This window comes from Rhipicephalus microplus, chromosome 7 (genome assembly GCF_043290135.1).
Source record: "Rhipicephalus microplus isolate Deutch F79 chromosome 7, USDA_Rmic, whole genome shotgun sequence".
Classification (NCBI taxonomy): domain Eukaryota; kingdom Metazoa; phylum Arthropoda; class Arachnida; order Ixodida; family Ixodidae; genus Rhipicephalus; species Rhipicephalus microplus.
In genome coordinates this window covers 82,517,605-82,532,745 of record NC_134706.1, presented here as the reverse complement: position 1 = coordinate 82,532,745, position 15,141 = coordinate 82,517,605, and the positions used below count along the sequence as shown (strand labels likewise).

The window sequence follows — 15,141 nt, the reverse complement described above, 5'->3', positions numbered from 1 at the left end:
TGGAACCAAATATTTCACAGACATCAAGTTGAAAAAACGGCACGTCAGATGATTAGCTGCCTGTAATAGTGAAATGCTGAAAAATTTATCATGTCCTAACAGATGTAATGGACATATGAGAAAAGTAGCATTGGTCTCAGTATCCGAACAATTGACCACTCCGACTCTTGTTGAACATGCGTCCTTCATTGCGTGTGTCAATATTTACTACGAACCAGTATGCTTTCTTCTGTTCTCCGTTCTAGTTGTTTTGTTTTGTTTTTGTTGTTTTATTCCTGCTGGTATGCTCTTTTGCAGAGTTATGCAAATCCGCGTAATGACCGTGGTGGCGAGTGTTGCGCTGGTCGTGGTGATGATCTTTGCCGCCTTGGTCACCGTATCTCACGGTGGTGAGAGTGCTCGCATTGGTCAAATTCTAGTTGCGTACGTACGTATGTAAGGTAACCTAATTTTCATACACTAAAGAACGAGTTATGTGTGCTCCTATGGAGAATACGTGATGTTGTAGATGCTCCAGAACCGACTGTAATGACATGCTTGTTTACACCTAAATACGATGTTAGATGAACACTCAGGTATTCATTGTGTTGCCACTGTGCGTGATCACGCCTATGAAGGTTACGCAGCTCCTCCATATGCTTGTCACAAAGACCACTTGGCTTCTAGAGCCCGCGTGGCTCACCGAATTGCTAACAATAGGCTCTGTGTATTGAAGACCTTCACAAATTGAAATTGCAACGGGCATAGTGAAGTCAACTGCTATCTTGAACTTTGTAGTCTGCACGTTGTATTGACGTGAAAATCTCTGTGAGTTGCCCCTCCCTCAATATACAGGGCCCAACAACACTCTCGAAAAGGTCAACGATGCTGATTACCTAATCACTCGCTCAACTTCTTCCCCACCTACAGCTGATGTCGTCCATGTGTCACGCCTTAAACAGTACTACCCTTACAGCTCTGAATGAAGAGGCGCCGGAACAGCGCTGAAGCCGCCTAGTTGATAGTACGAGGCACTCTGCACGAGAGTGCCGTTGAATACAACATTTCACTGAAAATAAAAAAGTTACAAACACACGGGAGATAATATCAGCCATTCGATGTCTCAGCTTCATGTGAATATTGTATTATACTAGCTTTTGTCTCTATCGCGCACTAGTGGCCCCCGTGACAATATCATGATGCTATAGTAGCCACAGTTTTATATACTGAGTTCATTCAGTGTCAGGATACTCGTTTTCGAATCCTAGAACAGGACATCATTGGCCCTCGTAACAAAATCTCGCAATTTTTCGTACGGCCGATTATGCCAACATTGCTTCTAAAACTTTTTGTTATATCGAGTGCAAAAGTTAAAAATTACCTAGAAGCATTTTAGTGCCCATCTGTGGCTCCCCGTAGTCCCTTCTCTCTATAGGGGGCTCCATGAGTGGGTCAAGCGAGGAACCATTCAGAAAACATGTTCGTAAACAGCGAAAGGTTTGTGAAACCGCTAAATAACGCCACTTTTCGTTGTCTGATGAAAGACATGGTCATTCACTTTTAGAAAACTACGAAAAATAACTTCCGCAAACATTGCGAGGCCAGATGGGCAATACGCTAATTTCGCTGCTGAAACTCAACGATTCTTCAACCTCTGTTTCTCGACACTGTTAGCGCGGCCGCCTTCGTTAAATTGCGAGCTTTCGCACGCAGAACAACATTTCACTACCGAGACTGAAGCGGAGGAAGCTGACGTCAAAGAGGAGAAACTACACCCGCTGATGCCCGACATTCTGCGGACAAGGGGCACCGCAAGCACTGCCACCAGCTGGCCATCCTCAGCTACCTCGTCGACTTATAAACCATATACTGGCCCGTCGCCTTTTATTACGTCAACGTTAACTGAACTGCCTACGAAGCCTGTTCAGCCAACTGAACTTTCTACGACCCCTCTCCACCCAAGTGAACTGCCTACGACATCCGTGGAACCTACTGAGCCGCCTCCGACGTCCGCCCGGCCAACTGAACTGTCTACGACACCTGCCGAGCCAACCAAACTACCTACACCATCCGTCGAGCCAACGGAAGTGTCCACAACTCCTGGCCAGCCAACTGAACTGCCTACAACATCTGTCCAGCCACCTGAACTGTCTACAACATCTGTCGAGCCAACTGAACTGTCTACGACATCTGTCGAGCCAACTGAACTGTCTACGACCCCTGTCGAGCCAACTGAAGTGCCTACGACATCTGTAGAGCCAACTGAACTGTCTACGACCCCTGTCGAGCCAGCTGAAGTGCCTACGACATCTGTCGAGTCAACTGAGCTGCCTAGGACGTCTCACCAGCCAACTGATCTGTCTACGACGTCTGTGAAGCCAACCGAACCACCTACAACCCCTGTGGAGCCAACTGAAAGCATGGCATTAAGCACTGCCACCAGTCCATCAACGTCGAATACCTCGACAGTGACTGAGCTGACAACTGAACCCGTCTTTCCTGCACGTAAGTGTCTTAATCATTGTGTTGCCAATGTTATTCCACGTACCAGATGACTAGGGCAAAAATTTTCTTCAGTTTAAACAAATTGGCTATTGTCCTATGATATCGAAGTTCACATGGTGGTGCTTGCTTGAGAAAAGTTCGCGTTTTCGCCTAATAGTCTCAGGATCTTCAACGTAGCTAAATATAAATTAGTGTATAATGTGTGCAAAATGAATCTAACACAAAAGTAAGTCAAGCGGTCATAGTGGTCAATATTCTTTTTTTTTGTGATCGCTGCTATGGCTCTCGGTGCGTTTTTGACGCCGCCGTCATGCTCAGTATAAAGTTAAAATAAATAACATCACCGCTCGCATTTGATTTTCCACGTGGAAGCGAGAGCACGTGAGAGCTCATGACGAACGCGACTGAAACAAAGATGAAACAAGACGGCATGAAAATCACTTCCTGGAAGCCATACTTCCTTACAGCGGTGTTTTGTACAGTTCCGAGAGATCAGAACAGAAAGAGTTAGCTTCTAAATTTGCGCTTTGAGCAACTTTAGAATGCATTGCCATCGCAATCATTGCTTTGGCGCTGCAGCAAGACTGCGATATTTTAACTGTAGTGTATGAATTAAGAACAAGATTAAACTGTACTTAACTGGTCAGAATAACGCCCTCTTCGTCTGTGCAATCCAAATCTGCAACATTTGATTTAGCCATGCAATTAAAAGGATCTACACTAGAAGATTGTATATCGAAGGTTTTGGGTTCGCATTCCACCGACGTTTCTTTCGTCCACGTTAATTCTTTTTTACTTTAAGTGATAAACATACAGTACAATTGATAAAGAGCGAATAATTTTTGCTATAGTGCTTTCCATCGCTTAAATATCTGTTAGATATATTTTGTTATATCCTACAAAATAAACGGCCCCCTCGAAACATTGCCCTTATCGCACCAGATGAAGTAGAGCTTGAATATATTATGATTAGTACAATCCACCGAAACATTTTTTTTACCTATTCTCTTGAGTTATCCTAAGCATCTGCTTAGGATAGTTATTTACTATCCTAAGCAGGAGCATAACGTCACGTTGTTAAATTCTCCAAGCGAGCGTTCCGTCTGGCCAATTTGTCAGCAATACCCGTCTGGCATGCCTCCGAAGGCCAGACATTCCGGAGGTAGCGAGTTCAAATTCCTGCTGAACTGTGCCATGTCAATGGAGGTGGAATGCCTGAGGCCTGTTTACATAGAATGAGGTGTACGTTAAAGAATACCACGTGGTAGAAATTTCGGGGCCCTCTACTGCGTCGGTCTGCATTATCATGTCGTTGTTTTGGGGTGTGAAGTCCCGACAAGTATTATCATAGAAAGGTCAGTACTGCAGTACTGCATCGAATGGTTGATGGAGTACCGAAGAAGGCTGCGTATCAAAGCCGGAGCCTTTTCGTTCCTATAATGCACACGTCCTCAAAAATTCGCTTTGCATTCGTTGCCTAGCTTTCCAGTACTTCCTGTGTACTTTAGGACATTAAGCCTAGAGTATTTCTATAGCCAAACAAATCCGCGACATGCTTCGTGTAACCTAAAGGCATTTGAATTATTGGACGTTGCGGCCCAAATGTAATGACAAAGATACACAGCACGTTTAAATGACGGCCACAAGTTTTTTTTGTTATTTACTTTCTTGTGTATTTTTTGGCTTGTTTCCTTCAGATGAAAGCTGCTGACTGATTGGGGTGGGTGCCATAGACATGCATATGAAAGTTTGTAAAGGTAACTCTGCCCCTACTATAGTTTACGCGTTCATGAACAATGGAAACAGCGGGTGGTACGTAACTCTTCAACGGACAACCTTACTTGGAGATTCGAAGGCACCGTTGAATCTATCTATCTATCTATCTATCTATCTATCTATCTATCTATCTATCTATCTATCTATCTATCTATCTATCTATCTATCTATCTATCTATCTATTTCTCTATCAATCTATCTATCTATCTATCTATCTATCTATCTATCTATCTATTTATCTATCTATCTATCTATCTATCTATCTATCTATCTATCTATCTATCTATCTATCTATCTATCTATCTATCTATCTGCACACCAACGACTTTGGGCTCTCGTGTTCGTTTCATTAACCTGATATGTGCCGAAACTTGCAGTGTACGGCATTTGTGTATGAAAAACATAACTTTTGTCTTGAACTGATGACTAGCTTTTTGTATAGGCGTCGAGGTATAATGAACAAATTTTATTATTCATAATGTCAAAGCTTCATTGTTTATTTATTAGTTGATGTTATGGCTTATTTATTTTTTATTGATAGATTGATTCTTACCTTTATTTACTTATGTATTGTTTGAATGATTGCATGATTGATTGATTGATTGATTGATCAATCGACCGACCGATCGATCGATCTATCGATCGATTCGTTCATCGCAATACGGCGTCTAAATCAGTTTTGTTATTTTCTGCCATGCCAATAAACACTGCAGAGCCTCCCATGACGCCATTTCCCGTGGTCTGCGTATTCGGCACGGCGACGAACGAGTCACAGCCGCTGCCTGCGGACGGCGTGTGCGACTACACCTTCTACGACGGCCTCTACGACACAGGCCCGTTTGACACGCTTTACAGCCCGCACTTTAGTGCACCAGTTGAGCACGTTCTCAGTCACGCATCACTTCACAGCATCACTGAGTACGGCCTCTCCTTCGCCTACAGGTTAGAACGAATGGAATTCCCTTATTTTCTTTTGTAATGCTAGTTATTCAATTGACGACTTCGCTTTCAATTCAAGGATGACGCCATCTCGGGCTGTTGCGTGATCTATTCCTCGGTGTTGTGCGTAGTGATGTCAAATGGAGAAAATAACGAAACACGTAACAAACCAATATGGCTATTGTCCAGCTCCTAAGTGTACTGTTGTACCATTCACTCATCGCTTACAGACAAACGTCACCAACGTTAGGAGCGCAAGATGGTGGCATACGCCTATACGATCAGAGTGCTAACTTGGGCCAGTCGTTTGTGCATAGCACAACAGTGTTGAGAAAATGCCCGCGCTGGTATCGGGGAATAATGCATGACATGCGAAGGGTGCCGTATGTTCTGTACTCTCTTTTCTGTTCGCTTCCTCTTTTGAGCATGAGCGTTTGGTGAGGCACATTCGTAAAATACTGTATATCAAGTCCCCTGAACTTGCAGGAGTAATATTCGGTATCACCACAATAACTACCAGGGCATAAGGGGTGAAGATGTTGAAGTGTGTCATAACTGTGGCACAACAATAATGAGTACAGCATACAAATCAATTTCATTTCGAAAACGTTCGTTGGGCATTGCAAGCTACCTTATTATTCGAGTTGGCTCGTGGTTAGACAAGAAAAAAAAATGCTGAACAGAAAAACTGCTGAACATAAAAAAGTGGACGTCACGGAAATACAGAACCATAGTTCTCACTTTTTTGTTATTGTATATTTTACAATGAGGTGATGGTGGCTGCCCGCCTCATGCATGATGAATGCGAAAAAGTAGAGTCAGTTTCATGCACTCAATTCCAGCTTCCTTTTATTTATTTTTGCAGACGTAGTTTTTTTTTTCTTTTGTTTCGTAATTCACTAGGCAGTCTTTATTAAAGTATGAATCACCAAGAGTAAATTTAGAGCATAAAGTACAAAGTCTAGGTGAAAAAGGCATGCATCAAGAGTGCCGTGCTTCTTTTATCGGGTATGTCAGTGATTGCAATGCACACATGCAACCTCTTTTTTTTTCATTTTCTTGAAACATCATTATTGCCAGTGTCAAAGCTAAATCTTACAGTCGTCATTAAACTTGAACGCAGTGCTGCGCAGTGTGCCCTGAAACAGTTTGATGGACGCTAGTGCCACGTAGCTTTGGGCTGTGTTATCAAGATTTTACCCATGCTGACTTACTATCTAAGCATAGCGAGGTATGTTCTCGGCAACGGCGCCCAGAGCTTCGCTGCTGGCATTGGCCAAACTGCTTTACTTAGGTCACACGTTGAAGTGTTCGTGCTATACTTCCTGACGAATGAACATTCCTCTACGGGTGAGGTGGCGACGGGACAATAGCGAGTGCTGAATTTGAGTGACATGTTCCGCAAGGATTCACACATTAACGAGATTGATACTGAGAAAAAACTTGAAGCCGCCACTCCACATGCATTTTCAGCAGCCGCGACTTAGTGGTCACAATAATTCACATTATCGTGCTCTTCTTCCCACTGAGCTATAAAGAATAATTTTCCTTTTTAATCATGTTAGTGTGCTTAGCTTCATTGGACCGCCTTAAACTGATGATGGTGGTGTTTTTTTATACGCAAGAACCAAACTTGAAAAACTTCTCACGGTAGAAAGTTTCCAACTCAACAACAACTTAATGATTGATTTGATTTGTGGGGTTTAACGTCCCAAAACCACCAAATGATTATGAGAGACGCCGTAGTGGAGGGCTCCAGAAATTTCGACCACCTGGGGTTATTTAACGTGCACCCAAATCTGAGTACACGGGCCAACAACATTTCCGCCTCCATCGGAAATGCAGACGCTACAGCCGGGATTTGATCCCGCGACCTGCGGATCAGCAGCCGAGTACCTTAGCAACTAGACCACCGTGGCGGGGCTCAACAATAACTTAGCTATGACAGGTGTATATGGAAATAATATTGGGCATCGGGATTTTATAAGCTGATGTTTTGATAAAAACTGCCAATTGACTCATTTGCAGTCATTTTATTTGTAGAGTAGTTATATGGTTTACTTGCTGCATGAACAGAAACGCATCACAAGTGGCACGAGACCTCGAAATGCCAGCGGTGCTTTCCACGATTGAAAATCTCTGGGACCGAGCCATCCGTCATTACGGATTCCTTTCCATCGAGCAGTACAATGCTGACCGATTTCGTGAGATTGTTGGCGTTCTGGCAGTAAGTATTAGTACCGTTTCGAACTGTGTTTTGTTCATTAGTTTTCGTGACGTCATTCATTCACAAACAAGGGGCACTCAAGCCTAGTTGCATTATGGTCATTTCGTGCGTGCAGTGGCGGGGTATGGGGAAGGAGGCACTGCTGTAGGGAGAAGGAGAACTGAGAAGCTGAATTCCTTCTCCCCGAAGTTTTTTTTTTTTTTTCAAAATTTGCATTTGTGTAAATGCACGCGTACATACAGAGAGATGCAAGAATATACATAAATTACTCTTTATCATCTTTCCCCCCTCCCCTGTCCTAAAAAATTCTCCCTATGCCCCTGGAAAGAAAGTGAGGGGTCGGAAGCTACTTTCGTGATATACCTGAGCAACTACTGCAATGTATACCGCTGCTGCCCGCTACATTTGTTCGGTAGCGGTTCATGAACAATAGGCACACTGTTGACGGGCTTCGTTTCGTGCATCTCGCAGCAATACATAGCATCTACGTCTAAGGGACAGAGGCCATGACAATGTGTTACCTGCAGAATAGAACACAGTGGCGGGCTCAAAGATGTGATCTTCGGATGGACTTTCACTTTCTGCATAACGCGTCATTCAGGTTGACACGTTAGCGCCTGGTCAACTTTTACTTCCCGTTAAGTTTTTTTCCGCTTTCTTTGTGCGTAATCTCTGTGTGGTTGTGGTTTTTGGTGTTATGCGTGTTCTTGGTGTAGCGATGAAGGCGCCACCTATTCAAAAATTCTTTACAATCTAGCACCTAAACACATCAACTTTAGCATGTGATTATAGCAAACAAACAACGTCAGTGAGCTTGCACACTGATCTTTTTTCGAAAATTTGGTACATCATTCTGGTCATCTCGGCTGTCCTCAGCACTTTGTCAACCATTTGTTGTTCTTTGCAGAAACTTCACACATTGTTGCAGACGCAACGTAGTCGGGTTCCAGGAAAATTTTACTTTGCCATTGGCCTCTTCCTAGAAAATAATGACATCAGAGGTGCACTTGACACCATGAGGTGAGAAAAGGAATTGCTCTTGTATTCATGCGTGACTTCGCTGTAAAATTTTATGTCAACCAGAAGATTTTTCGACGGCACGCGGATTGTCGACGTTCAGTTGGCGAAAATTAACTGTTACCTCACAAGCCTCGCCTAAAAAAACGTATTAGCGCATTTCACTGAGTTTATAGGAAATATTATGGGCATGCACGATAGACACCGATTCGTAAAAAAACTTTCAGCCCTAGCATTGCGTCATATCAATTAGTAGTCGAAATCAGAGCTAATAAATATTACTGCCTTAATGACTTAACCAGCGTATTTCACCTTCTTCCAAACATAAATAGTGAATACCATGCCGCATGAGCCAGCCAATGTTCACAAAATGACAACTCCAAGTAACACAGCTGGAGAGACTGGCTAAGAAAATGCACTCGCATCTAGAACTCGACAAATTTATCATTGCGAAGGCTGCAATTCTATCAACTGGGATTTCACCAAATGCACAATAACATTCGTTTTGCATTCAGTGATGCGTATTACAGTCCATTATTTTCTTCTCATTACTGCGCTTTCATTCTCGTATTATCCGTGCATATTTTGGAGCTTCAATTTTCGCATTATCTCAAATCAGCAGTTATCTCAATTTTACAATGCACACCAGGCACGCCATGATATTTAACACCGGTTGGCAATCACAAGAGAACTGTGTGTCGTCGTATAGGTGAAATGCTGTGTCTGCTGTCCATGCAGGCAAGTTCGCATGCCAGACTTGATTATCGCTCGTGGTCACGTGGTGTACGACGACAGGAAGTTCGGCGAGGAATGCAAGATGGTATTTCCGACGCCATTCGACTCACTCGGGAGATACAGAGAGAGCCAGGTACGATAACTTTGCTTTGAAGCAGTACGAATCCTTGGGACCTTCAAGTAGACAGACTTAACGATAGAAACGATGCATTGTCTACTGGCTTATAAGTTAACCCACTGCGTTTCAAAAAAAAAGCTAGTGCAAGCAAGTTTCCTTTTCGTAACCAACATTCACTCACGGCACATTCAGTGAAACGAGGGCTGATAAACACTGCCCAGAAAACGGGGGACTCTCATTAGGTGAGAGATAGACTTTATGCGTTTAAGAAAGTTGTCTTACAAGAGTACTGCTTATAATTTCTTACAAGAGTAAATGTTTTTACAAGAGTACTGCTTATAATTCCTTACAAGAGTAAATTTTCTTACAAGAGTACTGCTTATATTTTTTTACAAGAGTAAATGTTCTTACAAGAGTACTGCTTATAATTTTTGGTACGTGAAATGCATGAAAACTAGTTTTAAGTACAACCAATCGCCAGTAAGTGCCATAGCCCACGTCGCGATCTTCAATGGTCTTTACAGAAAATTCTTAAAAAAACAAAAATAATTTCGCCAGACGCTTTTCTTTTTAGTTTATGCCATTATTACAAGTTTTCGTTCCTCAAGTACATGTCAATGTGATAGATGTTGTCTCAACTCAAACCTTAAATGATCCAACTTAGCTGCGTTGCCTCGAAAATCAAATACACGCTCTCGTTTTTTTTTTGTTTTTTTTTTACAAAAAGGCTGCTGTCGTAAAGAGTCTCAGTTTACCTGCGCAAGAAAAGCACGTACACAAGGAACACCTTATGCTTATTCCTGTTATTAGGTGAGCTTAGTCGCTGCAAACAAACAGCACTCTATATGGCAATGTTCAGTGTGGCTGTCGTCGAGGTTAATGGCCTGCGTGCACTTTCCTCAATTAAAGGGATGCATACTTGCGTTCGAGAAACGCCTGTGTCAGTTTGTAACTTCTCAGCTGCAGATCCTTTTCACACGGTTTGCAGAATAATAAAAACACACATGCAAAACAATAGCGTCTGGTAAACATTAACGAGACATTAACAACCCCAACGTGTTGGCGAGAGAACACGTCATGCAGATAGCAGATAGGCTATGAACATGTTATCCAAATCTTCAAGTCATTTAAAAATCGCACAGTGAAGTTGCCATTTTCACCACCATCCTCTTTTTACACAGAGGCCAGCCAGTGTTCACTCTCTTCGGAGCTGCTGGCATCTGCTGTTTGACGTCGAACAGCAGACAGCATGCTATTGGCCAACAGCCGACAGAAATCGAGAGTGGAGTTTGGAGTAAATGCGCTTCTCGCCACAAAGTACCCCAACGAGCGGGTGCAGTGCACCTTAGCTAGCGAACATTACGCAGTGAGCTCCACTCGCGAAGTGGAATCACAACGAGTGAGAGCTATCACTTTCCATCACTCATGATTGTGACCTGCAATAACGTGACTAATTTTGTCCATCACCCACCACCTGCTTCACATCCAGCGAGCTTTTCGGGCCTAAAGAAAACCGCAAGTAATTAAATCACGCGGCAAACTCCTGTAGCACCACTCGCATTTGACGGATCCATGACGTTCTTACAAAACCGATTTGTGAGCCAATAAACTTCAATAACAACACCTTATCAGGGGCTCTTGTTAGGCAAGTCGATCCATAGTCTTGGCAAGAGAATACCGGCAGTGGCAAAAGAAAGTAGAAGGAACCATGCAGTAGACCTCTTGTTCCTGTCTCTTTTTCTTGTCTCGGTTCCTTCTGCTCTCTTTTGGTGCTACTTGTATTTCCTTGTCAATCTGAAAATATGATCATTCAATGATTTCTGAGAATGGTGCTTATTGATGCTTTCATAAGAACTTGGCAGTAGAGGGACTTTTTCCGGCGCCATTTCTCTCACGTTCCAGGTTAGTGCGCTTGCGATGCTCGAGAAGATAAACAACAACCTGACTTCACTGGCCGTCTCGGTAGCTCTCTTCGCGCGACGCTACAAACCCGCTCATCCGGATGCCGAGACAAGTCTCAATGTCACCGGATTTTTACCCGGCATGCAGTGCGCCTCATACAGGGGCGAATACCTTATTCCTTTGTCTCAGGTAAGCACGCTGTCAAGAGTCTTTTCTGTGTAGAGCTGGGAGTAGTGCTGCTATTATGCCAGTGATGATCAGTCGCATCTACACTATGTGAACATAGGCTGAGTTTTCCCCGAAATCTTTCACTTCGACATGTGCATACATACACTACCACATACAGACGCACACTCATACATGAGGAATAGTATAAAACAGGTTTCGTCCCAAATTCCATCACGTTCTCTTTTATGGCTTTAATTGCAGTGTGCCATGAACGATGACTCCTCCTAGGTGCGCCCTATCCGCGTTGATTATTCGTATCCTCGTTATCGCTCTTGCCATTTTCTCGCTTCCTGCAACATGTTAGCATATCTGACGCAGTTTAAAGGAATAGTATTATTCAGCTTACAGTGCCCTCGCTGCGAGAAGCGTGCGATTTAGAGCACGTGCTTTAGCGGTACCCCTCATTACGTAGGCATAAGGACCTCATGAAGCAGAAATGGAGCTCGGCCCTAAAAAGCTCGAAATAGCCACATCGACTTTTGGCTGTCCAGAGAGCCTGCGAGGCGGCTGTTAGGCTAGGTCTAAGTGCCCCTCCCCCCCCCCCCCCCATGGGCCTGCCCCGTGGTGTCACCCTAAGGAGTGACGCTTCCCAGGATTCTAAAGTAATGTTCTTCGTACTGTAGTGTACTGTTCCATATGAGCTTCAGTAAATGCATTTTTTCATCCCAAGATGTTTTTTCTTGCGCGCGCAGTTCTGCAGAGACAGGAAATTTGTGCGCAACCACCTTCCAGTTGACCGGTACGCCGGTAGAGCAACCTATTCCAAAAAGCGACGGAGGACCATTCTGTACGACAACGAGTTTACTTTAGCTGAGAAGGTAAGTCTTCGAACTATAGCAACGTAAAGCCATGCAGTCAAGGCCGGCGCACAGGTATTCCCACGGACGCATAGCAGAGTAAATGATGTGCGGACGCTTACTCATGCTGCCTTTCTGAAGATTTTTGTTGTTGTTGCTGCTGCGGCTGCCGCAGAGTCACCCTAATCTTCGTCACCCATATTCGTCTGCCACAACAAGCATTAGCGATGCAAAAATAAACATTAATGGCTGCAATTTTTATTACTCAAATCAAACAGTGCTTCAGAGAATCGGGACTGCGACGGCTTTTTTCAGTCCTCGTGAAAGTGTTACGTGGCTGTTGGGAATCGCACCCGAGGCATTCCCACCACAACCACTGTTGTGCCACTGTCTTTGTGAGCAGTACGCAATGCGAAATTCGACATGTAAATGTCGTCGCTTGACAATACAAACCAATGAATTTGCCCATAGACCAATTGATTGATTGATTAATTGATTGATTGATTGATTTACTTGTAGAGCAACCCCAAGCAACTCTGCAGCTAGGGCAGTTAGTATAGCAGGTGTATTTCATCATGAGAGCCTCGATCCGTCAACGAGAGCGTACTTGCATTTGACCGCATATCTTGTGCTTCGGGGTAGAGCCACCGACCTAATTTTAAGCAATTGAGGACCCGAGTAAACGCTTCGACAAAGTGGCATGTCCTACGCAATTTTTTCAACGGACCTTGTTTACCACCCGAGCATAATAGAAATTTGGGCCACTTGATGCAGCATGTGTGTCAACTTTATGTGTGTTTAGCTTTTTTCTCGCTTGTCTAAGTGCTGTGTTCTCATTGCAGTATTGCAATTAATTCACACACTTAACACCGTGTGCCTCTGCCTCGTCCTTCATGCGTATGCAACCCGTTGCAGCTTTGTCTCACCAAGGAAAGGCACCTGGAACTCAGTTACGGAGTGGCACTCTACGGTCTCGAGTACACCGACCACAGCCGCCTGTGCCCGAGCCTGCTAAGCAGAGCCTACGGCCGCACGCTACTTGCGAAGGCCTTGGTCCGCTTTTTCGAGAGCAAGCCTAACATCGACGAAGTGTTCAACAACTGCACTTCTATACGTCCCGAATCATAACTTAACGTTCGCTATTGCAGATATTAATGCGACTATTCTGTTAATTAGTTTTCTTTCGTTTTTCATTAACCAATGTTTATACTCTGAAAAAATTCATTGCATTTGTGCATATGTTCATTCACTTTTTTCAATGTCTCATTGTTTGAGCTTTTAGTTTTACTTAGTGTTCAGTTCGAGTAGGTATTTTATGTATAGCCGTCTAAGTAACCTAGATTTCATTGTCATTCGCGGTGTTCAAAGGTGGTGTCTCAAGGACGGGGTTTCTTTTACGAGACGCGAAATCAATATTTTATCATCCTGCTTTGTCTCATCTTCTGCGCTGTTTCGTTAACGGTTTTTTTTTTTTTTTCAAACATGTCCTAGCCATCTGAGGCACGCTTACAGTTCTCCGAAGGTCGTTATTTCAAATGCACAGGGAAAGATATTGCTCAGGTGCGCGTTATTTCAATATTGCGAAACATGTAACTTCATATTTTGTATAATATACTCACCGCTGATTCATTCGGTTCGCTTTAGTTCAGATAATTGCATAATTCGGACGTGTTTCTCGATCGTGGCCAACGTATGCATTGTTGAATGCCGTTAAACTCTTGTTAATTCAGTTACATTTGGCCGCAATCCGAATATATCAGTTGATTCTAGGACGTGCCCATAATAAAGTACCGCGAATATGCGACGCAAAAAAAAAAAGCGGAAACGGCGTTCGCAGACAACCAAAGCGAGGAGTCGCTGCCGCACCGCTATCTTCTTCAGGAAGTAACGTTGTCAGTAAGTGACTGCAGTTTCTGTCCCCGTCAGAATCAAGCACTCAGTTGGTATGTTTTCACTAGACGTGAGGAGAGGATTGATAGGGAACGCGCAGGCTCAATGGGGGAGTAAACTCCGCGGGGAGGAGTTTCCAAGAGGAAAGGAGAGGCGAGCGTAGTAGTCACCACGGTTGTAGGCAAGCAGATGATGCCTGCGCCAGCGTTGCTAAACGAGATAGGGAGGGGCAGAGGAGATGAGAGAGGGGAGGAAACGCACATGCGCAGTGGAGCGTGGACGCCATTGGATTCAGCGAGCTCTAGAGATGCTCCGCAACTAAGTCTGGTTTGCTGTCGAACCTACTATCAGTTCCTGGTCGTTTCACGTGTGAAAGAACTGTTGTCACGTGGACGTGGTGGGGGCGAAAGTACGCCCAAGGGAACGGTGCTGTGCACGTTTTAGGTAATAGAACACAAGAGTCTGGCGCTGGGGTCAAATTTAGGACGTCACAGGATGACAAAAAGTATGGCTTTTATGCAAAGTAAGCCCAGGATTAAGAAAATGAAAGTGTAATGTATTTATGTAACACATATTTTCATCGATTTCTTCGTACTATTCAACATTCCCCATTCGTAATGCACTTTTTGCCGGTCCCATGAATTCCTTCTTGGCGAGCTTGGCCTGTGTAAAAACGTGCATAAACCCATTATTTATATGGGTCATAGTCTATGTTTACAAATATACTTGTTTTTACATCTAATGCTACCTATATTCGATGGGAAATACCTGCATTCCTATGGCATGACTGTTTTTAGATGCGGAGCATCTTATACTCGCGCCTTGTAGTGCGCCGTCCGCACCGCTTCTCGAACATTCGACAGCTGACGCGCGCGCATGCGCCGTCGCGCCGTCGCCCACTCTTCCACCATCTGTGCATCCCTTCCTCCTCTACACACCGCGCGCGCTTCACTCCTCCACCATCTGTGCACCCTTCCTCCTCTACACACCGCGTTCGACATCTACAATTCTCCTGATTCTCCAGTGGA

The 15,141-nt window shown here is 44.0% G+C and overlaps 2 protein-coding genes across 2 annotated transcripts; both read left to right on the top strand.

The window, feature by feature from the left end:
• The first annotated feature begins 316 nt into the window (after positions 1 to 316).
• Positions 317 to 9,320, top strand: LOC142767804 (uncharacterized). Its single transcript, XM_075870045.1, has 5 exons — positions 317 to 389; positions 4,974 to 5,202; positions 7,276 to 7,426; positions 8,334 to 8,446; positions 9,182 to 9,320. The coding sequence occupies exons 1-5, from the start codon at positions 317 to 319 to the stop codon at positions 9,318 to 9,320; spliced, it is 705 nt and encodes a 234-aa protein (XP_075726160.1).
• A 1,908-nt stretch (positions 9,321 to 11,228) lies between these two features.
• LOC142766998 (uncharacterized) lies at positions 11,229 to 13,376 on the top strand. Its single transcript, XM_075868213.1, has 3 exons — positions 11,229 to 11,387; positions 12,119 to 12,244; positions 13,139 to 13,376. The coding sequence occupies exons 1-3, from the start codon at positions 11,340 to 11,342 to the stop codon at positions 13,349 to 13,351; spliced, it is 387 nt and encodes a 128-aa protein (XP_075724328.1). The 5' UTR covers positions 11,229 to 11,339; the 3' UTR covers positions 13,352 to 13,376.
• The last annotated feature ends 1,765 nt before the right edge of the window (positions 13,377 to 15,141 follow it).